Source organism: Betta splendens, chromosome 17, assembly GCF_900634795.4.
Source record: "Betta splendens chromosome 17, fBetSpl5.4, whole genome shotgun sequence".
Lineage (NCBI taxonomy): Eukaryota > Metazoa > Chordata > Actinopteri > Anabantiformes > Osphronemidae > Betta > Betta splendens.
Genome location: NC_040897.2, coordinates 11,441,986 through 11,463,588, shown reverse-complemented (window position 1 = coordinate 11,463,588; position 21,603 = coordinate 11,441,986). Strand labels below are relative to the sequence as shown.

At 43.4% G+C, this 21,603-nt stretch overlaps 5 protein-coding genes and 1 long non-coding RNA gene across 16 annotated transcripts in view; 4 read left to right on the top strand and 2 right to left on the bottom strand.

Annotated features, from left to right (window-relative positions):
* Positions 1-2,435: 2,435 nt before the first annotated feature.
* Positions 2,436-5,003, top strand: LOC114845073 (7-alpha-hydroxycholest-4-en-3-one 12-alpha-hydroxylase-like). Its single transcript, XM_029132871.2, has 2 exons — positions 2,436-2,572; positions 2,662-5,003. Exon 2 carries the CDS (start codon positions 2,780-2,782, stop codon positions 4,313-4,315), a length of 1,536 nt encoding a protein of 511 aa, XP_028988704.1. The 5' UTR covers positions 2,436-2,572; positions 2,662-2,779; the 3' UTR covers positions 4,316-5,003.
* Positions 5,004-5,437: 434 nt separating this feature from the next.
* On the top strand, positions 5,438-15,902 carry gjc2 (gap junction protein gamma 2). 2 transcript variants are annotated; one of them, XM_029132653.3, is made up of 3 exons: positions 5,446-5,584; positions 11,972-12,069; positions 13,606-15,902. In XM_029132653.3, exon 3 carries the CDS (start codon positions 13,635-13,637, stop codon positions 14,883-14,885), a length of 1,251 nt encoding a protein of 416 aa, XP_028988486.1. In that variant the 5' UTR covers positions 5,446-5,584; positions 11,972-12,069; positions 13,606-13,634; the 3' UTR covers positions 14,886-15,902. The 2 variants fall into 2 exon arrangements, with proteins under 2 accessions (XP_028988487.1, XP_028988486.1); XM_029132654.3 differs by lacking the exon at positions 11,972-12,069 and having other exon boundaries at positions 5,438-5,584.
* On the bottom strand, positions 9,281-11,382 carry LOC114844948 (uncharacterized). 2 transcript variants are annotated; one of them, XR_008693028.1, is made up of 2 exons: positions 11,049-11,382; positions 9,281-10,549 (listed from the first exon to the last, which is right to left on the bottom strand). It is a non-coding gene; the product is annotated as an uncharacterized LOC114844948 (long non-coding RNA). The 2 variants fall into 2 exon arrangements; XR_008693029.1 differs by having other exon boundaries at positions 9,281-10,531.
* A 770-nt stretch (positions 15,903-16,672) lies between the features above and the next one.
* On the top strand, positions 16,673-18,437 carry iba57 (iron-sulfur cluster assembly factor IBA57). The gene is made up of 3 exons (XM_029131070.3): positions 16,673-17,125; positions 17,355-17,707; positions 17,834-18,437. Exons 1-3 carry the CDS (start codon positions 16,776-16,778, stop codon positions 18,223-18,225), a joined length of 1,095 nt encoding a protein of 364 aa, XP_028986903.1. The 5' UTR covers positions 16,673-16,775; the 3' UTR covers positions 18,226-18,437.
* On the bottom strand, positions 18,429-20,489 carry jmjd4 (jumonji domain containing 4). Its single transcript, XM_029131063.3, has 6 exons — positions 20,147-20,489; positions 19,902-20,067; positions 19,677-19,802; positions 19,323-19,590; positions 19,039-19,185; positions 18,429-18,942 (listed from the first exon to the last, which is right to left on the bottom strand). The coding sequence occupies exons 1-6, from the start codon at positions 20,397-20,399 to the stop codon at positions 18,607-18,609; spliced, it is 1,296 nt and encodes a 431-aa protein (XP_028986896.1). The 5' UTR covers positions 20,400-20,489; the 3' UTR covers positions 18,429-18,606.
* The window catches only part of snap47 (synaptosome associated protein 47), a 27,644-nt gene continuing 26,282 nt past the window's right edge, over positions 20,242-21,603 (top strand). For 8 of the 9 annotated variants that reach the window (XR_008693025.1, XR_008693026.1, XR_008693027.1 and 5 more), the window contains exons 1-2: positions 20,808-20,935; positions 21,042-21,563. Coding sequence is in view for 5 of the 9 variants with exons in the window: in XM_055503667.1 (XP_055359642.1) it covers positions 21,067-21,563 (497 nt within the window). In the remaining 4 variants the exon portion in view is untranslated. Of the gene's footprint in view, positions 20,382-20,807; positions 20,936-21,041; positions 21,564-21,603 lie in introns of those variants that run through there. The other variant, XM_029131066.3, reaches the window with a different exon arrangement.

Below are 21,603 nucleotides of genomic sequence, written 5' to 3'. Positions count from 1 at the left end.
CACCTGTGACTGCAGGCCCATACACGGATTGAACACGATCATTAAGGTTGCAGACTATACAACAGTTTTTGGTCTCATCAGCAAAAAGGACGGAGAGCTTGGTGGCCAAAAATGCCCCATAGACTTCTTAGAAATACACTTTTTAATCACCCTGCCATTACACCATGAAACCGTGCAGTCTGTGACCTGTTTGATATACAGAGACAGTTTCTGTATTTGATTCTTCTAAACACTTGATCATTCCTGTATATTTTACTCAAGGTGAGACTGTTATGACTCATCATACAAGATGGCGGGTCAAATCTGTGATACAAGTCAGAGCCGGACAAAGTAACTAGTGTGCATTTAAAGGATTTAATAATATAATATTTGTTTAATTAATAAACAAAGTACTCAAAACAAATAACTTGTGCAAATAACAAACGCATATCTTAAACAATATGGAAAGCCCAGAAACGTGAAAAAATAACCAAAACTAACTTGGGACATGGACCATCAGCACTAGAAACTGTAGCTGGGTAAACTTCAGGTTGAGCATTTAAGCTAGCAGCTATCATGACTTGATTTACCTTCACGTCTTACGTGTGGCACACAGCGTGGCAAAATAGAAAATAGCATGTCTGGTGGTTTTACCTGGTGGCATACAGGTTACTGATAAACACAAGCTTAACTTGATGTACTGTATACATTACCTAGCTCTTGAAGGCTTTAAATACAAACTAAAACAGGTGAACCCAATCCAACGAATTACAGAAGATGACAAGAAACCAAGAAGACACAAAACTAAGGAAGAGAGCCCGGTCGCCCCCTTGTGGCATGGAAACACAGTCATGACAGAGCCTTCATCTCAAAGGCTGGCTTCCATACGGCCAACATGCCTGAACCAGACGAGCTGGGTGGACCGAGGGAGGCCTGGAGCACGATCAAAACAAAACTAGACAAACACACAGAACAGAACTATAACCAGACATGACACAGACAGATATAACAGAAACAATCCAAACAAACTGAGGGAGTTCATAAATTAAGTCTCTTAAAGTCCATCTCGATCACCACCTTCATGTTGGGTGGTATTATACAAGTCCACCCAGCAGCCTCTGGGGACAAAATGCCAGTTCCAGTGCCAAGGCTAAAACAAATTCCTCTGGGAGGTTGATGGCGAATCAAGACCCCTCCAGGGGGTCGTAACGAGTGATGGCCTCCTCTGGCTTGTGTTGGCTAGAGGAGCAAGACCATCGCATTGGCCAAGGCAAAGAAGGCAATGCCACCATTACGGCTGAAGGTGACAGAGGTGAGGCCACCAGTCTGGCGGCGAGGCCCAAAGAAGAACGAAGAAACCGAACCAGGGTGAGACAAGTCTGCAGCTCTAGGCAACGAACCAGGAAGGCGACGTGACGAACCAGCAGAGTTGGGGAATGCAGCGTCAAAGGACGAACCAGATGGAATCAAATCAATCAATGTTGTCTTTCAATTGTCTTTATTATTGCAATAGAAGTACACAGAGACATGTGTATATAAGATGCACGCTTCACCGCTTAAACTAATATACTGAGCCATGGTTTAAACAGGTTCAAATAACACAGGCTTATCATCCTTGACCTTTCTTATTGTGCAACTGTCCTGTATTAACTCCAAGTGCAAACATGCCCCGACCAGAGGCCTTTAACATAGTCGGGACCAGGAAAGCCACAGAATATGAAACAAACAATATATTAATTATACGACTGTGTCCTTTGAATCAGCTAACTGAATGAATGCCAGTCACCAACTTGCATCTAGGTTTGTGCAAATGTGTCTGATTCTAAGGAAATCAGTCAGCATAATCACTTTGAAAAGAAAACAAGTTACGTTACAATGCTCTTTGAATAGTTGCTTCCAATATTGTATCAGCAGTCTAGCATTTGACGCTCCTACAGTACAATGCTGTCATCATGTATGATATATATATATCAGAATCAGGGTCAATTAAGAACACAAACCCAAGAGTTACAGTAAGTGGAAATATATGTGTATAATCACTTCCCAAAGAGGAAATTTATGGGGAGAATTCATTCTTTCCTAGAAATTTGTAGAACACAAACATTATACATTATTTATAAAAGAAGTACGTTAACATTGCTGTTTCCATTATTAATGAAATACTTTCCAATATAAATTAATTCGCATAATAATAATAATGATTCTTTTTCTTGGTTAAAACAAAGTGACTAAAAATAAAGACTAGCTTTTCCAGCTTCAGCAGGTGATCACAAGGTGGCAGCATTCAGTAGACCTCTACCACATCAGGTCAGCATCTGTGCTCTTAGTAGTAAGTTACAGCAAAGTAAAGTTAGACATAGAAGAGCAGAAAAGAGAATTAATGTCTTTTTTTGTGTGACACATAAAGTATGCTCATAGGGAAAATGCTGCCTTTGGTAAACACATTTTTAACTTATTACGAATCAGTTTGTTACAAACAAGGGACATACGATTTAGCTCTAACTAAGTTTCTTCATTTTATTTAGTCCAACACACAGTTTACCTGTGTGTTACGGTTTCTGCTATGATTGTTTTCAACACTGAGAAGGTGAAGGTGAGACATGTAGTCCGTTTTTTTACTTTATTATTGTAAATACTTGATAGTTTGTCTGCTACTAATCAGTGATTTCATTATTTGACTAGGCAGAGGCTGGAATGCTGAAACCGATCCTGTGAGCAGAGGGAGGAGCAAAAGGTTGTTTATAACCCAGCATGTTTAACTTCCTTCCGAATCATTGTGTGCTCGACCGAGGAACCAGCCATGGGACTGCTGCTACCGATCATCCTAAGCTGTCTCGCAGCTCTCATAGCAGGACTGTACGTTCTCGGGGTGTTTCGTCAGCGACGACCAGGAGAGCCCCCTTTGGATAAAGGCCTTGTTCCCTGGCTTGGTCATGTCTTCGAGTTTCGCAGGAACACCTTCAAGTTTCTGCAAAGGATGAAGCAAAAACATGGAGACGTGTTCACCGTCCAGCTTAGTGGGTTTTACTTCACATTCCTGCAGGATCCGATGTCATTTGGGGCATTTGTTAAAGAGACTCGGGAGAAGCTGGACTTCAGAAACTTTGCCAGAGCACTACTGCGCAGAGTGTTTGGTTATGTAGCTGTGGGTAATGAATACCTGACACTTCATGATTCCAGCAATAAGCACCTGAAAGGAGATGGCCTGGTTGTTTTGACACAAGCCATGATGAGCAATTTGCAGAACCTTATGCTGCACAACATCAACTCAGACGCAGAACAAAAGACCTGGATAGAAGACGGGCTGTTTATGTACTGCTACAATATTGTTTTCAGAGCTGGCTACTTGTCTCTCTATGGAAATGTGCCCAGCAAGTCAGTGGAAAGTGAGGAAAAAGCCAAAGAGAAAGACAGAGCTGAATCAGAAGCCTTATTTTATGAGTTTCGGAAATATGACCAACTCTTCCCCAAACTGGCTTATGGGATCCTGTCTCCAAAGCAAAAAGTTGAAGCAAACAGGCTTTTGACACACTTCAGGAAAACCCTGTCCATGCAGAACATAAAGGCCAAGGACAACATCAGTCGCTGGGTGGGGGACATGCAGCAAGGTAGAGAGGATCTGGGTATGGAGGAGTCAATGATAAACAGGTATATGTTTGTGCTACTCTGGGCCTCTCAGGGCAACACAGGCCCCTCTTCATTTTGGCTGCTCCTCTTCCTCATGAAGCACCCAGAAGCAATGAAAGCTGTAAAGGAAGAGGTAGATAGGCTTGTGAAGGAAAGTGGACAAGAAGTGAAGCCTGGTGGCCCTTTGATCGACCTCACTCGTGAAATGCTGACAAAGACTCCAGTCCTGGACAGTGCAGTGGAGGAGACTTTGCGCCTCACTGCTGCACCTCTTCTAACGAGGGCAGTGCTCAAGGACATGACCCTGAAGATGGCCGACGGCCGCGAATACCTGATTCGTGAGGGTGACAGACTGGCAATGTTCCCTTATTTAGATGTTCATGTTGACCCTGAGATCCATCCTGAGCCACATTCATTTAAGTACGACCGCTTCCTAAACCCAAACGGAACCAGGAAAACAGATTTTTACAAAGCAGGGAAGAAGGTGAAGTACTACACCATGCCCTGGGGTGCAGGGGTGTCCATGTGCCCCGGACGTTTCTTTGCCACCAATGAGCTGAAACAGTTTGCTTTCCTCATGCTGGTCTACTTTAACTTTGAGCTGAAGAATCCTGATGAGAAGATCCCTGAAATTGACTTCAGTCGATACGGTTTTGGAACAATGCAGCCACAACATGATGTTGAGTTTCGATACAGACTAAGATATTAAACTACTCATTCATTCTGGGGGTAATCAAAATCTGTAATCATTTGTTGTGTTTACAAGAAATTCTGTCATTCCATTGTACATTTTTTTTTAAACTTCAGTGTTATAATGTGATAAGCTTGAAATAGTTGTTGCTCACAAATTTAAGGTTGTCTTGTTCTGCAACATGTGATTTACCACACACCCCTTTGAACAGTTTTCTTCCCTGAAGGTTCTGATGATGGAGGCGATGCTGAAGCCAATCAAACAGGGCTGTACTCGTTGCCCAGCCTCTTTCATAGTCACCATGAAAAACTACAGTACAACTACAGTGCCTCGAATTTCATCGGAGACTGCTTGTCTTAGTGTCCTTGCTTGTTCTTCTCCTCCTCCTCCTGCTCCTCCTCCTTCGACCTAAGCTCCAGTGACTGAGTGAAGAACTTTGAATACCAGTGTTTTCTAAATGACACACACGGAAAAAATTCACCAGATTTGACTCATATCAAAGCAGGGAATAATGTGTGCAGTTCCGAAAAATGGGTGGGCTGCTTTGAAAATGGGGTGTTGTTGTTTTTTTTTAAAGGCCTGGTTGTAAGTGTTTTAACAATTGAGAAACAATAATTTCAGTTCTTATTGATTCCTTGTTTTGATTGCAGAATGTTAAAGAAATAAATTTAAAAATGTAAAATAAAGTACCTGATCTTCGGTGTGATATCTTCTTTTTGATTTTGTCTGTTGTTACCTAAATGATGGATATTTGACAAATTAGTATGTGTGTAGCCCATCCATCATAGACCACCATAAACCCATCTCTCTCTTACAATCCTTGCCCGCAGACATGGAGCCTGGAACATAAATTCACATACAGTAGAGCCTTAGGGTTTACATATAAATGTGCAGCTGAAGCTACACTTTGACTGAGCTACACCTTCAATTAACCATACTGTACCAACTGGTACAGCATCCATTCATGCTATACCTAGTGTCTAAACTGACAACAAAGAACCACAAGATACATCACTGGAGGTCACTGAAGGGCGGTACTGGGAATTCTCCAGGATTAAATAAATAAACAATCAGAGATCATGGCAAAGGAGGAGGAGGAGGACAATGGGGCCTTTGGCAGGAAGCTGGTTTCCTGAGTGCTCTGCGTGTACTAGGTGGTGAAGGGTTTGAAGAAAAATGACACCCATTGTCTCAACCGCCAAACAATGCCTGTGGATCTCGACCCAGGACGATCCTCCATGAAATGCACGCATGTAGAAGAGGCTAGACCTTCGTTCATATGGGCAGGTAGGCACAGCCTTTAATTTTTATATTTAAACACACAAACAAGCTGAACCAGCATTTGGCTAAATGCAGTGCTTTGTTAAAGCTCACATGACATGAAGACAGTAGGATTTTGCTAACTTCCTCACACGGTTGAACCCGTTAAAAAAGAAAAGAAGCCACAGTCGCCCGGCTTCAAGGGTTGCTTGTCTGTTTAATATGAAACATTCTTCATTCTGTTCATTTAATTTAGTTTTAGATCTTCAAACTTAACTTTTACAAGCTCTCAAATGTGTTTACAACTTCAGATGTTTGCCACATTTAAAGCATCTGGTTTGTGGTATGTTTTTATTCCAGTTTAAATAATTGGTTGCACTTTCAAGTATATACCTATGTGTCTATTTATTAAGGACAGAGTTAAACAAGTGAGCAGAGTGTTACTTTAGTGCGGCTCTACAGATAAGTAAGTAAGAAATCATTGATGGGTTTAAGATAGAATAGGAACAACATTAGCAAGGATGCCGACAGCAGTGGAACAGTATCCTCCATCTATTGTCTATCTATCTATTACCTGTCGTTCAAGTGGTTTTAAAGATACAATCAGGCATTTTACCTGAAATAAAACAGTCTGTAGCTTTAGTTTAGTCTTTACAGTCTTTTTTACAGATGAACTAGATTGTGCCCTGTGTAACCAGTATTAACTGTGGCATCTATGTCTCTATATTACGCCACTATGTTCAACCCTTAGAATCAATAAGTTCTGCATTACAGTTCTTATCAGTCGCAGCCGTCCAGTTAAACAACGCATTCTCTTAACAGTTCAGACACAGGTCCAAACAGCTGCTTCAGTGTCATAATGACACACTTTGTTTGAAAAAGGCTGTGAGGCAAATTCACCTTTTGTGCAAAGAATTGGATCCAGATGAAGAAATGCTTTGATTTATTAAATCCATGACATTCATTTTTCAAACAGAAAACTGAAATATTGTAAATATTACAGAAAATACATGTAAACTAAAATACAGTCAAACCTATTAGAGATAGAAGACACAGCCACTGTTGATACTTAGTCTCTGCTTTAGACCTCCTCCATCCATGCTCGTAATGAACAACACAGACCATTTTTAAGGCCTAAAACCTGATAGCAAATTGAAGACCTTTGTGGAGGTGTGTGGAGGTGCTATGGTGAGTTCATACTGGTTTTATTAGTTTCTAATAGTTAGGAACAGCTGATTTCGCTTTGGTCAGATACAACGATGGAATTTGGACTGTGTGAATGACCTCAGTGTCACTGTTTTGCGAAAGGGAGGGGAAAATGTGCCAATCCTATAGGAAGGTGTTTACACACGTAGCTGATGCTCTGCTGTAATAGATCAAGACTGAGTGGAAACTAGTTTTTTAGTTGTAAAACAGGTCAAAGTGACCAATAAAAACTATATTTCAATACATGATCACCATCTAGTGGCTGAAACCATCCATTCAGAGAAACAGAGAAGCTTGAACTTACAACATGAAGCGTTTTTATGTTTACATTATATTAATTACAACCTGATTATTTGCGTTAAATCAGCATCTTGAAAGACTTGCATTGATTGGATACACTGTAACAAGATTGACGTGAAATCTACAGTTACTTGCTGTAAGCAATTAGCAAGTAACTTGCTGTAGTACATTACACAGTACTGTATTTTGCTGTAATCGTTACTGCAGGAATAATCATAATACTGTACTTGTTATTAAAGTAATGATCACAATCCCGTAATATTTATCACAGTAACACACACTAAATTGATATTGTAATCTGTTAATGCTGTGCTTGTTAACATGGTGGATGTTTCTTTATCTGAGCTTTCATTGCACAATTAAATGAGAGGAGAAAAAGGATTTTTGTTTTCCTATTTTTAAGCATCCAACAGCATCGCTACCGGTGCCTAGACTTCACTGACAGCAAAGCGAAGGCAACAAGGCATCTGAAAATAAAAGGAGGAGCTGCTGTGAATATAAGAATAAGAATAAGAATAAGAATAAGAATAAGAATAAGAATAAGAATAAGAATAAGAATAAGAATAAGAATAAGAATAAGAATAAGAATAAGAATAAGAATAAGAATAAGAATGCCTTTATTAGTCCCACAGCGGGGAAATTGCATCTCACAACAGCAACAGGAAACACAGTGAAACCATAGAAACGCACATACATAAACAGAGCAAATGTGGTTAACCAGTCCAAAGGACCCTGGCCGGGTCTGCTGCTGCTTCAGGCACGCGTCAGAACGAACCATGACATGGCAAGTTAAGACAAGATAATGCCTAAGATTAATTTCCTGCAGCTCTGCAAGAATTTGCAAGAATGCAAGAATAAATTTAATTTAGGCAGTTGTGGTAAAAAAAGTTGTCATTGGTCAGAAATTCAAGATACGAATTTTTGGAAGCCTTGGGGATGCAACTAAAAATCCCAAAAAACTGTTACTGTCATGATCCCCGGGCTGAACCCTCTCACATCACCTCTGACCCTTAACTCACTGCTAGGTCATCCCATCGTATAGACTTTGTTGCTATGGACTCTAGCATGTGGAGAGGTTCCTGAGCTCATGTTTCTGTGTGTTTGCCTAGCTCGTGCTCTTGTCCCATGCCGTAGCCTTGTATTCATGCCTCATTTAGCAGCGAAGCCATGCTCTGCCCTGCATGTAAGATGTGCATTGTGCCACCTTGTTTAGCCTCGTTGTTTTGCCATGTACAGTGCATGCCACGTTTTCTGTCTCCTGGTGTATTTTTGTTTAGTTTTGAAGGAGTGATTTGTGTTGCCCCACTCGGTCCAAAACCTCAGTCATCTTATATGACGGATGGTGATAGTTACTAACTTCTAGCTCTGCTCGTGATTGTTTTAAATTGGACTTTAATAAAGAAGCTGATGGTTACTCAGCACTGTGAATGAAACTGATCTGGGTTACGTAGAAACAAGAAACAAAGACTTTCCTATTATTAAGACCTCTTAGACCCCATTGTTTTGGGTGGGTCAATCGAGCCATTAAAGCCTGTTCAATTCTTTTCAGGAATTGGAAAGGTGAGTCATTCACACCTCACCACCAACCAAACGTGGGGGAGGCGGGACCTACCATTTCAGTATGTAGCAAGCAGATATCTTCCAATTAAAACTAGTCTTCTAGTAAGGTTATCAGAATATGCACTTCTTTGCATTAAAGACTATGAATTCATAGTGGTTGCCGGTGCCAGCGTGCGTGCGGAGTTTGACCTTTAGGTGCCATTGCGTTTCCCCTGTTTAAAGTACAGTGTTCAGATTGTGTAATCCACACTTAGTACAAGCCGCTCTGCTCATTTGTGGGAGACACAGAGCCTTGGCTGAGTTGTTGGCATCCACCTCAAGGCTTTTCATCTCAGTCGCTTCACTGGAATCCAGCCTTAGCGAAACTGGCACGGGACGCACTCACCCCTGGGGTAGGATAGGCTCGGCTGAGAAACTGGGAGAAAAATGAACAAATGAGATGGGACTGCCACCACTCACAGGCTGCCTGTGGGTTAACCTCCCCCAGCCCGCTAAGAACGGCTTAATGATAGCGGTGGGAGAGAGGACGGGTCCAAGCAGCAAGTTGCATGTTTTTGCTGTGGTGTCTTGTGTCACTCTTTTCTCTAAGGGGGGCACATCCAAGTCACATGGTGGAGCTTGATCTGTTACATAAACGCAGACCTCCACAGCCTCCAGTCTGCTCGCATCAACTTTATTCAGTACACACACGCGGATAAAACTCTTGTGATGACATTGGTGGCGGCCAAGGAGAGTTGTGGAGATGTTCACTCCTCCGCGTTGCATCACTGCAACAACCGGCGATGCTGCGGACCCTCCGAGCTAGCAGTGACCCCTGGCAGGTGAAGCCGTCTGGGACGAAAAAAACGCTCTGTTGAAATAATTCTGCGTGAATAAAAGATGAGCTATAGGTTTACGTTGACAGGAATTCTGTGGTTTCATTACAAGCCAGTATAACACTGTATCTCATTAGCTGCCTGATTGGAGTTTCCACTGCGTTCGTGCCTCACAGATGCTGTCATGTTAGAAAAAAAAGAAGCCAGATCTACATTTAACACTATATATAACTGTGACCTAATAAATATGAAACAGTCTGATTTGGCTGTCACATGACGCCAGTCCAGTCCTTGTTGCAAGAGCAATGTCAAACAATATCTTACAGGGGAATACTGTAATGTTTTGGTGGCTCTGGGCCGTCCAATCAATAGTTATCAACATGAACTGTGGTTTCCCAGAGCTAGAGTAGCCCGGATTGTCCGAGGACGTGGGCACAACAGTCACTGGCTCGACTCTGTGGTTGTGCCTTTTTTTAAAATGACTGAGCAAATCAGGTATTTTAAATAAAATCTGCAGACAATTGTATAACAATTAAAACAGTTATAACAAATGACAATAACACGTATATAACACGTATAAATTCAGTAATTTGAATGAATATTTATATGGAGAGGATGGAATCAGGGTTTGTTTTTTTCCCCTTTTCCTTTCATTCGCTGTTCTTTAATGCAGTTTGTTTATTGTTCATCAGTTGTTGTATTCACCGCCGATTGTGACTCACGACCATCGGCAGAACTTTCACCAACTGTCGAGGAACGTAAGCTCTAATTGACTTTGATGCGAAATCACACTACTGCTCACGTAAACCGTCTTGACTGGGCCATCTGTGTCTTTTGGGCGAGATGAGAAGATTTGGGAAGAAGAGGGAAGCATCGCAACTTAGAAACACGTGCTGATCCGTGCCTTGGGGGGAGCACGTGTCCGAACTCCCAATATGCTGGCGTTTCTCCGGCAGCGCAGCCTGCCTCCTCTTCCTCGGCGCTGCACAGGCTACGCCACATCTCCTCTGTGCGGCGCAGAGGGGTGCCTTTGGGGCGAGGCCTCTGGGGGACGGGCCCTGCAGGCCCAGATGGCCAGGGCTCCCACAGCTTTCTTCAAACAGAATGATATCTGAATGGAAGGATGTTGCATGCGATTTTTCTATCTCCCTTTAGACATGTTTTTTGGTGCTGCTTTACTGCATTATTACAGAAAACAATATAACACATTTTCTCTTCTGTTTTATTTCTGTGACTTTGAGCAGTTTGATATTAAACGCACTGACGATGCTGAACATTATTCTTTGCTTTATAGCTGCAAACGGCTCATAATTAAGGGTTATTAAGGGCCATTTGAAAGTCACATTACAACAATACCATAACTGTGACAATGACCAGAAACGATTCATTAATGCAAGCCAGACACGGAGCTATTCGTCTGCCCTCTATTAAAAGCAGCTATGTTCAAATCCCTTCTCCAAACTTCACACTGCGGTCTGGCAGAAATTCCTTTCCACGTTTATATTTCATGGCTCACATCCTCGCCTGTACTTCGTCGAGTCACCGCGGTCTAAAAATGTGATGAAATATGTGTGTGACAGAGAGAACGAGAGGCTTAGTGCTGCTCTTACCGTCATGTGAAGGAGTCCATCACCAGCCTGACGAGCGACAACAACAAGCTCATGAGCTGCACAGGACGAGGTGACGGCTTCAAGTGTAAACACCAAGTTGGAAAAGCCGTGGAGCTGGAGTAGAACACAACCAAGTCGCCGCTCTGTTGCCCGGCTATGTGTCGGGTGGAAGAGCTAAATATTATGACACTTGATATGACGGAGCGTACCTGCTGATTACACTGTAGCGGATCTGTGCTGAGGCAAGATGGTTTGTGTCTCTGCGACACCGCTGTCCTCAAACTCCCTGGCTTTGCTTTCCCCCCATCATATGTTACAGTATAGAGGTTGCTAATGTGCGTTTCATGTGGTTCATGTGCACGTGAATTAGTCGACCAGTGCGTTAGCAGGAGGGAGAGAGGGAGTTGGGTCGGTTCGACTGTCACTGTTTGTCAGCGTGAACTGCAGCTGGTGAGAGGCGTGAAAACATAAACCTGCAAAGCAGCTGAGATTAAAAAAAAGAGGGAGTCAAAGAGTGAGGGAGTGCAAGACAAAGTAAGAGAGCGAGCGGGAGAGGGAGAGAGTCTCATCATCTGTGTTACAAATGTTGCACATGAGCACGTTGGAGGATGGGGGGGAGTTGACTGTGTTGCGATTAATGCGCTCCCTCAGCTGGGTGTTCATTTCAATCTGCACTACGATATCCTCACGTCTGAACCCTTGGATGAGGGTCATTTGCCAGAGGAGGATTTTTTTTCGCCTTTCTGTTTTTTACACTTCCTTCTTGGGCAGAAGGCTGGTGTAATAGAAACCAGACACGAGCCAGAATGTGAGGCATTCACAGCGGCGAGACCTCACGTCTGCTCTGAGTGGGAAAACCGGATAAAGTGTAGAGTCATTACTTATGTTACTGTTTCTTGTTCTTTTCATCCGTTTCCGAAAAGGCCAGGGCATAAAGATGGAAGTGTTATTCCGTGGATGAGATATGTACAGAGGGCACAGGAGTCCGTCGGGATGGGAAATGCATGTGCAACTTTTCCAGGTGGGTTTCAGTTTCGAAAAAACAAAAACATTTCGGTTAAACTATTTTGACTGGTGGTGGATGAACATTTGCATCACAGGGCTGTTTGTGTGGTCGTACGTCTGAACTAACCAGAATGAATTTAAATGTCCCTGTAGAACTAAAGGGTGGAACTATTTAAATAATGTGAAACATGTCAGGTGTGCATTTGTACTAATGAGCTAAAAGTATAAATTAAATATAGAACGTTTTACTGTAAACATTTATGTACGGAGGTTTTACTCAAGCTGACACACTCGCATCATGTGACTCTACTTAAAATAAAATAAGACAAATTGTGTTTATTATATATATATATATTTATATATATGCTATATTGATTGTACTGGGGCTACATCTGTAATTAATTATATACAAATCAAACGTTAACTGTTATTACCATTCATTCATTGTTGCAAATAGACTTGACCTTCAGCTTTACATAAGATGATTATTACATTTTGCATGTACAGCATATTACGCTTCTAATGTAAAGGAATTATTATTCCATCATTGAAATCAATAATGGAACAAAATTTTATTTCTCCAGAGAATTGTGATTTAACTCATTATTGAAAGATGACCTGCTCAAAGCACAGAAAATATTCTACGTATGCTGAAAGTAAGCACACGTCACAGGGTCTCATACATGTTAGTAGCAGTTGTTGTTGAAATGGGGTTGATGAAATTTTAAAAACTTGCTGTAACGCCTGTCGTCCTGGGGCAGAATGAGTCGCCCACCATAGGTGCCATCTGTTTCAATGTGGCTGTAGCCCTCCCCAGTGACAGCAGTGCTGGATCTGGAGGGGAGGCCTCGTGGCTGTGGCAACAAGCCTCTCCTGTTCCCTCAGATGGCACATCCACAGCGGGGAGCACAGTGCCACAGTCATGAGATCAGCTCTGCCCCATGAATGAAGGGGCAGAGGCGCCGACGCTCCTCTCACCCCAGCTTCATTCAGTCGGCTGCGAGGGGCGGCGAGCGGAGCACGACGCTGCACTCGACGCGTCAGCCGTCTTTCCATGTGTCTGTCCTGGAGACGACCGTTAAGGTGCACAGAGTGCATCCTGTTTAAGAAGTGGAGAGCACTGCAAGGGCTTCTCATGCATTCGCTCTGTCAGTTGCATTTCGTCTTTTCTATGTGTCGCGCTCTTGTACAGTTCGGCGTGCACTTGGGTCGAATCTGTTGTCATTGGCGGCTTTTCTCTCGTTATTTTATTCGAAGAGCGAAAGCGTAGCGAAAGGATGACTGAATGACATCACTGCGGTTTATGGCATGAATCAACAACAGCCTTTGTGTTTGTGTTTGGCTGTACAATCATTTGAAAGTGAATGTGACATCGAGACGCACACTACTAGACATTAAAAAAGTTCAATGACACCAAGAGAACAGATACATCCACACAATGTTTACATCAAACCTTTGTAATTCAGTAAAAACTCAATTTGTTTCATTCTTGTCATTCCTCAAAGCCAGGACCATTTCATGCCTTAACCTCTTCTCTTTTATTTCTTTACAGATAGTAGTTGAAAAGCTTGTCAAAGCAACATGAGCTGGAGCTTTCTCACTCGCCTCCTGGAAGAGATCCACAACCACTCAACCTTTGTGGGGAAGGTGTGGCTGACCGTGCTCATCATCTTCCGCATTGTGCTAACGGCGGTGGGAGGTGAGTCCATCTACTCGGACGAACAGACCAAGTTCACCTGCAACACCAAGCAGCCGGGTTGTGACAACGTGTGCTACGATGCCTTCGCCCCCCTCTCGCACGTTCGCTTCTGGGTCTTCCAGATCATCATGATATCCACTCCTTCCATCATGTACATGGGCTACGCCATCCACAAGATCGCCCGCACGTCGGAGGAGGATCGGCGGAAGCACCAAAGGACCCGCAAGAAGCCCCCTCCTCACTCGAGATGGAGAGAAAGCCAACATCTGGAGGACGTCTTACAGGAGGAGGAAGATGACGACGCTGAGCCTATGATCTACGAGGAAACGCTGGAAGTGCAGGAGGCCAAGCCTGAACCAGTAAGCAGCAAAGAGGCCAGGAAACACGACGGCCGCCGGAAAATAATGGAAGAAGGATTGATGAGAATCTACGTCCTCCAGCTCATGTCGCGAGCTATTTTTGAAATAGCTTTCCTTGCAGGACAATATCTCCTCTATGGTTTTCGAGTTAGTCCTTCATATGTATGCAACAGGGTTCCCTGTCCACACAGGGTGGACTGTTTCATCTCAAGGCCCACAGAGAAAACCATTTTTCTCCTCATCATGTATGTAGTAAGCTGTCTTTGTCTAGTGCTCAACGTATGCGAGATGCTTCATTTAGGCATCGGTACCTTCCGGGACACCCTGCGCACGAAGAGGAACCGGGGCCTACGGGCGTCCGGCGGCTACACGTTCTCCCGCAACATCCCAGCCTCTCCTCCGGGGTACAACCTTGTGATGAAGACAGACAAACCCAGCAAGATGCCCAACAGCCTCATCACCCACGAGCAGAACATGGCAAACGTGGCCCAGGAGCAGCAGTGCACCAGTCCAGATGAGAACATCCCCTCAGACCTGGCAAGCCTGCACCGTCACCTACGGGTCGCCCAGGAGCAGCTTGATATGGCCTTTCATACATATCAAACCAAAAACAACCACCAAACCTCCCGGACCAGTAGTCCCGTATCTGGGGGCACCATGGCTGAGCAAAACCGAGTCAATACAGTCCAGGAGAAGCAAGGAGCAAGACCAAAGTCGGCCGTGGAGAAGGCTGCAACCATTGTGAAAAACGGAAAGACCTCAGTTTGGATTTAGACCTGAGTCTAATTTAGTGACTGTAAAGACTCATTATAAAAGTGCTGGAGGAAGTTTGAGTCTGTTAGATGCAACCTTGGACAAAGACATTTCAATCACACCAGCTGAAGGCAAACAGCACAGTAGACCTACTGTAGTTTTAGAGATTAGACAAGAAACCACACGTGGAGAAAGTATCAAATGCAGTATTATGAATCTTCTTTGTGACTGTAGTGTGTCATTTCGTGCTTGCTATAGCTTTTGGACACGATTACCATATGATTACATAGTTACACATCTAATTCCAGCTAAACTATCAAAAAATAAACAGACTGCTTAGAGCTACTTATCTCATCTGCCCTCGACTGCCAGCGATCCGGATTAATTTGAAGAAGGTTTTGCACTGAAAGACATCAAATTTGAAAAATAAAATTGCACAGTGAGTCATTTCTGAAAAATGATGATTGTTGTTTGGAAAGCTGAAGGTTTAACGCTGTATTTAGGGACATATTTATGGATGTATTATGGATGAGTGTTGCTGAGCAGATTAAATGTGAAATATTTTGATAAAGATAGTGAAACAGTGTCATATGCTTGGTGTGATGATGATGATGTTCAGTCGCTGCGTGCAAAGCCTTTGTCTAGTCTATGTTTCCCAAAGCCTTGCAGTGAAGGAAGGAGGTAAGTAAATAGAGAATTGGATTTATTTCTTAGGTAAATACAGACTCTCTGCAATCTGAAGCAGGTGTTGCATGCTTTACAACTGGGACAATACAGTATACACATAGGTTTCAGTAGAAATCCCATCCTTTGCGCTCAATTAGCTTACATTTATCTTATGTTTAGGCATGTTGTCTTGAAGATGAGTGTTTAATCTGTCTGACATTGAGGCAGTTTGCTTCTGAAACTGATTCCAGAGTAATATTTAACCCTGCCTTCACTGTTGCCATAATTCAAAGTGCCTGAAAGACTGTTCTGTCTTTAAAGACTGTTCTGTTAGTTTATTCATGGAGAAATAAATTTATTTGAATCCTCTGATTTTTGCTTTTATGTCTTGATTATGTCAGAGCAAGGTTGTTGTGAAAGGTCTACTGCTACAGGATAAAATTACTATAGAAAAGGACAGAGTCAAAGCATAAAAATTACAGTTGTTTATATCCTAAACCCCTGTCATGTGTGTGAACCTTGTGGTATTTTGAAAGTAACATTTACAGTAAATAGCAGGTTTTACCAAAACTCTATTTTAAACTAAACTAGCACATAATTTATTATTCGAAAAAGGGGAATATATTGATAAGTAAGATTTTATTGATCACCTTAGGGGAAGAGTAACTGTAACATTTCACCAAAACCAAATGCAGCAATAAAAAGAGAAAAGCATACTAAAAAGTAAAACATGCTCTTATTAGCGTGAGGGTTGAAACAAACACCCATTCTACAAATCTAATGTTTGGAAAATTAGGACCATGTGTGGAGTCGCATTTACATTAATTATTTCCAGATGTTTCCAGCAACATCTCAAAGCAAAAACACTAGAAACAACAGGAAACAGTGCTCGTGTAAAGCGGATTCTTATGCAGTGTTATTTACTTCTCATTGACTGTTGTGATCATTTTTAGCTGGTTATGTCAGATGCACGACGTAGTTCATACAACAGCATGACATCATTAAAAGATAAAAACAAATACAGGCGTGGGAGTGACGTCATGGCACGTTTACAGGGATCTAGTCAGTGAGTAAAGTTGGAACACACACCTGACAGCTAGAAGACAACAAACTCAGCTCTGCAGCACGTGCTCCAATATTATCGCGCAGTGCATTGTGGGTTTTCAAAATGGAGCCGCAGAAGCAGCTGTCAGTTGCTGTGCTGAGCTGAGGCGCTAGCTTCTCTTACTCAACACGCAGCTCTGCATGTTCAGCATGGGGCTTTGGGGTTTGGCGAGAGGGGCGTTCGCGTCCAGCCGCTGCTTCGGCGTTTACACGAGTGGAGCGGCCGCTCCGTGGTGGTGCGTGACGCGGCTCCCCGGTGTGAGGACGTACGGCGACGCCGCGGCCAACGGCAGGGATGCCCCGCGGCCGTGCGTGTGCTACCGTCTGCCCCACAGGACGCTGGTGCGGATCCAGGGGCAGGACACGAGCGCGTTCCTCCAGGGGATCATAACCAACGACGTGGGGCTGCTGAGGGAGCCCGGTGTCGGAGCCGTGTACGCGCACATGCTGAATGTCCAGGGAAGGACGTTGTATGACATCCTGTTGTACAGGTGATGCAGTGTTTCAGTACGTGTTTGCTGTAAACATGCGGGTGTGGCTGCTTATCTTTGTAATGCAGATGCTGCTGGGTTGTGGAGAGATTGGGCTTAGTGTGTATACTTTTCATATACTGTGTTTTCTTTCTTTCTCCTGAAAACTTGCTTATTGGTAATTGTTCTCCTGCAATATAATTCTTGAAAACTATGTTCACGTTTATGATTTAACCCACTGTTCTTTCAGTATAAAGGAAGATGACTCTGGGAACAGCATTTTCCTGGAGTGTGACACAACAATTAAGGACTCGATGTTAAAACATCTGAAGGTGTACAAGGTCCGCAGAAAGGTCACCATTAACCCCTGCCCAGAGCTCTCTGTGTGGGCAGTGCTCCCCACGTGTAAAAGCATAGGTCAAGAGAAATCCAATACGCCTGAGCTTTCGTCTCCTGAAAAGGCTTTGGTTTGGGAAGCGGATCCTCGAATTCAGGAAATGGGCTGGAGATTGGTGTCAGACGCACAGGTTGACCCCGTGGATATTGTTGCATCGTGTCAGAAAGGTGACACAGAGGAATATCATAGACATCGTTATGAAATAGGTAAGAACATTATAAATTGTTTGTTTTAGTTGGTTGTTTTATTTGTGAGAAGTATTAATACATATGAATATGTGCTCTTCAGACTTTGTGAAATGTGTTGTTTTGTTTGCTGTCATTGTTGTCTAGGACTTCCAGAGGGAGTGAAGGACCTTCCTCCTGGCGTGGCACTACCACTGGAGTCTAATCTCGTCTACATGCAGGGGATCAGCTTTAGCAAGGGCTGTTACATTGGCCAGGAGCTCACAGCCAGGACACATCACACTGGGGTGGTTCGAAAGCGCTTGATGCCAGTACGCTTGTCATCTTCAGTCCAGGACCTCAAGGAAGGAGCCTCGCTGCAGACGCAGTCGGGCAAGCCAGCTGGGAAGCACCGAGCCGGGGCAGGAGAACTGGGTCTGAGCCTAATCCGCATGGAACACGCCAAAGAGGTGTTAACGCTCAGATCTGCTGATGATCGCACTGTGACACTTGAGACATCTGTGCCAGACTGGTGGCCTAAAGATGCAAGTATCAACTGAAGAGAAGAATACATTGCATCCCCCTAACATGTGACACATATCACATCTGACACACTTGTCCTTGGTAGAACCCTGAAGTACAGTATGTTACTCTGTCACACTGCCTAGCACTAGCGTGGCACCAATCCAGTAGTTTTGTTACAGATGTTGTTCAGCACTACAGCTAATTATACCAAATGTGATTTTGAATAAATATGCAAATGGAAACTCAATCATTTTTTTTATTCAGCCATATTAGCCTAAGTGCAAAACAAATTTCAGACATTCACAAGCAATATTTGAAACTGTAAGTCAACTCAAACCAGAAGCGACACCTCATCAAGAACTTTTTTGCATCTAACAATTTGGCACTCCTCTCCGCAAGCCATGGCCTTTAAGAATTTATTCTTGATAAAGGAGATGCTGCCCTCTGGTGGATTGTATGGTGTCTTGGATTTGTTGTAACATCGATTCGGGCTGCAAAGTCAGCGTTGAATGGTCAAGCCGCTTAAAGTCTTCATTACAGAGGAGACATTCAATTATGTTAGCCACTCTCTGTAGATCAAATGCAGCATGGTAAGGTCCAAGTGTGGTGAGGGTCTCTGAGAGATGCTGGGGGTAATCAGAGGAGTCTCCAGAGGAACATGCATTTAGGAACGCCATTCGGTTGTCTGCAATGATTTTCAGAAAAGAGGCAAATTCCCCATAGTCAATACCAGAGCAAGCCTTCATAATGACCTGAAAGAAGCAAACGCAATAGGGGTGTTACATTGTTCTTCATGTATTTGCACAGGACAGTAGGATGAAAACAACGCAGTCTTATCTGCAGAGTACCTGACAGTGCTGATGCCATGAATCCATTGTGTTTCTCCACTCGTCTATCTCTTTTTGAACAGAGGACAGTTCATTCTGAAGGAATTGCCACATGATGTCAATGTTGCAGCCATTCAACCAGTTGTGATTAATGGAGATTGTGTCCTCCTGTGAAAAAAATAAAAAGGTCAATCTGTGGACAAGCATAAACGTACACTTTTTTTTTTACATACATACAAGTCAAGGCTTAATATATATTTTAGCTCTAACCCTCCTGCTCACACCACTGCCTCCACAGTTCTTACCAGATTATAAACTTGATGGTGCCAGCCACTGGGCACAAATATAATTTCTCCTGCCTCTTGAATAATCTCAAGCGGTTGACAAGCTTCCTCTGAGTGTGGAAAAAGGCCTCTGTCTCGAAGTTCAGAAGACGTTACGTCATAAGGAAGGTTGCCATGAGTATCTCGTAAAAACTCCTCCTGGCCTGGGGGATAGAGAAGCCATTTTTTCCTCCCGCAGACGTTTGCTGACCAACTGTATGAGCGGAACACATCAGCATGGAACGGCGTCCTTGTGGGTGAGAGAGCAAATCTGATTGTAAGATCTGTACAAAGGAGAAACTCTGCTAAGGCATTACTATGATTAATCTCTCCTACCATGAGCCTTTAGGTCCCATGTAGATGAACCGGTAGTCATCTACTTCAAGAGTGTCCCAGTATTCGTTGAGCCAATCAGATGAAAAGAAGACTGGTGTGGCGTAAACATTATGTTCTGGAAAGTCTCTGCAAAATAATAATATACATATCATCATGAATAGTTAAATATTGTGTACATTCTCCTGCATAAAATGCATTTTATGTCAATCAGCAGCATTCCAGCACCTTGACATATGCCAGTCTTTAAGATAGAGGCATCCTTTAGGCGATGAATGGCCATTCTGAATGAATTCCCTCCAGTAGTGTATGAATTCTTTAAAAGGCATCACTTGTTTAGGGTTTGAATTGTACTCCTTTGCATTGCAGTTTGCTACAGGAACAGGTGTTTCAGCTGTTACAGAGAATGCATCCGTTAACATCTGCAGCGCTTGCATGAAACATTGCATTGCATTAGTAATAGGCTCTTATACCAAAGTCCTGCAGCAGATTCTGGAAATTAGGCTTCCCCTCCTCAGTCACCCACCGTTTCCTACAATTCCAGTCCTCTGTAAACCTTCTTGAAAACATGCAGGGATGATTGGGGAGCAAGTATTTCCTGAAAAACCTGGAATAGCTCAGCTCCTTGTCTATGTAATCTACAAAATGTGACGACCAGAATTGCTCGTACGTCTGCCTGGGGATCTTGACCAGGCTGCAGCAGTTACGGTACGCCTCTCTGTCCATGGTGGTAAACAACACTTCGGCTAGCCAGTTAGCCACCTAGCTTAAGCGAGCTGTCAGAGCAAACGAGCTCACTTTAGGGCGTTTAATATTACAAAGCATGCATCCTTCAAAGTTAGCTGTCAAGGCGCACACCTGACCGCGTCGACAGGAAACCTAACAGAATACTAACACCTTTTGTTCTTTTTTGACTCAAATCGCCGCATGTCTCCATGCCGAAAAAATACGGCTCCTTCACTTATCAGATCACATATGAGGCCTATACTCTTCGTCTCCTGTAGACTATCTATAAACATTACATTTTAATGCTTCTAACACTAATACAGAGCGATATCCTATTCAATTCGGAAAACATTTTGCCAATAGTAATTATTCTTCCAAAAACCTCGTCGCAACATTTTTGTGGGTAGCGTTTTCCAGTCGGACAGTAAATACTGCCGTGCTCTTTGGTGACGTCACTTCCGTAATAAACACCGCCATCGAGATCGCTGGTGGTGCCGTAATGCCGCTGAGCCAAATGTTTTTACACTGTAAAGGAAGTATGTTCACCGTGACTATAAATATATAATGTTATTGCTTATGCAGCAATGCGCATTAATGAATGTTCGTGTACACGTATAATATTGCAGCTTGTACTTCTTCCAGGTGAATCGGCATATCCTTCTCCAAAATGAGCCGGGACGTCCCTATCCACAGCTGGCCCGGTTCCTATTACATCAACAGTGAGAAGCGCTGGGAAAATGGCACCCTGTCCCTCACCAGGACCACGGTTCGCTTTGTCTCCACTCAGACCAAGGAGACTCTTACCAGCTTCCACCTCTCCCGCATCGTGGAGATGAAGATGGAGTCCTCCAGCTTCATCTTCAGCACCCTGACGGTGCTCGAAGAAGGCAACGTCAAACACTGGTTCGGCTCCCTGAAGCCCAACAGGGTGGTGGTTTACAATGTACTGGAACATTTCTGGAGAGAGCGGCTTCTGTCCCCCGACTCAGAGGCCCGCGGGGCAGAGTCTCAACCCTCTAAAGGCAGAGAGCTGATCGGCCTGGTGGCAGGGGCCCAGAGGAGGCTGGAGGACACAGGCAGGGTCCTCAGCCACCAAGGAGAGCAGTTCGATGACATGATGCAGGGACTAGAGAAGATTGACTCTGACCTGGGCGTGGCTGATAAGTAATTCTCTGTTTGTCAACTGATTTAAATGTATTATTAT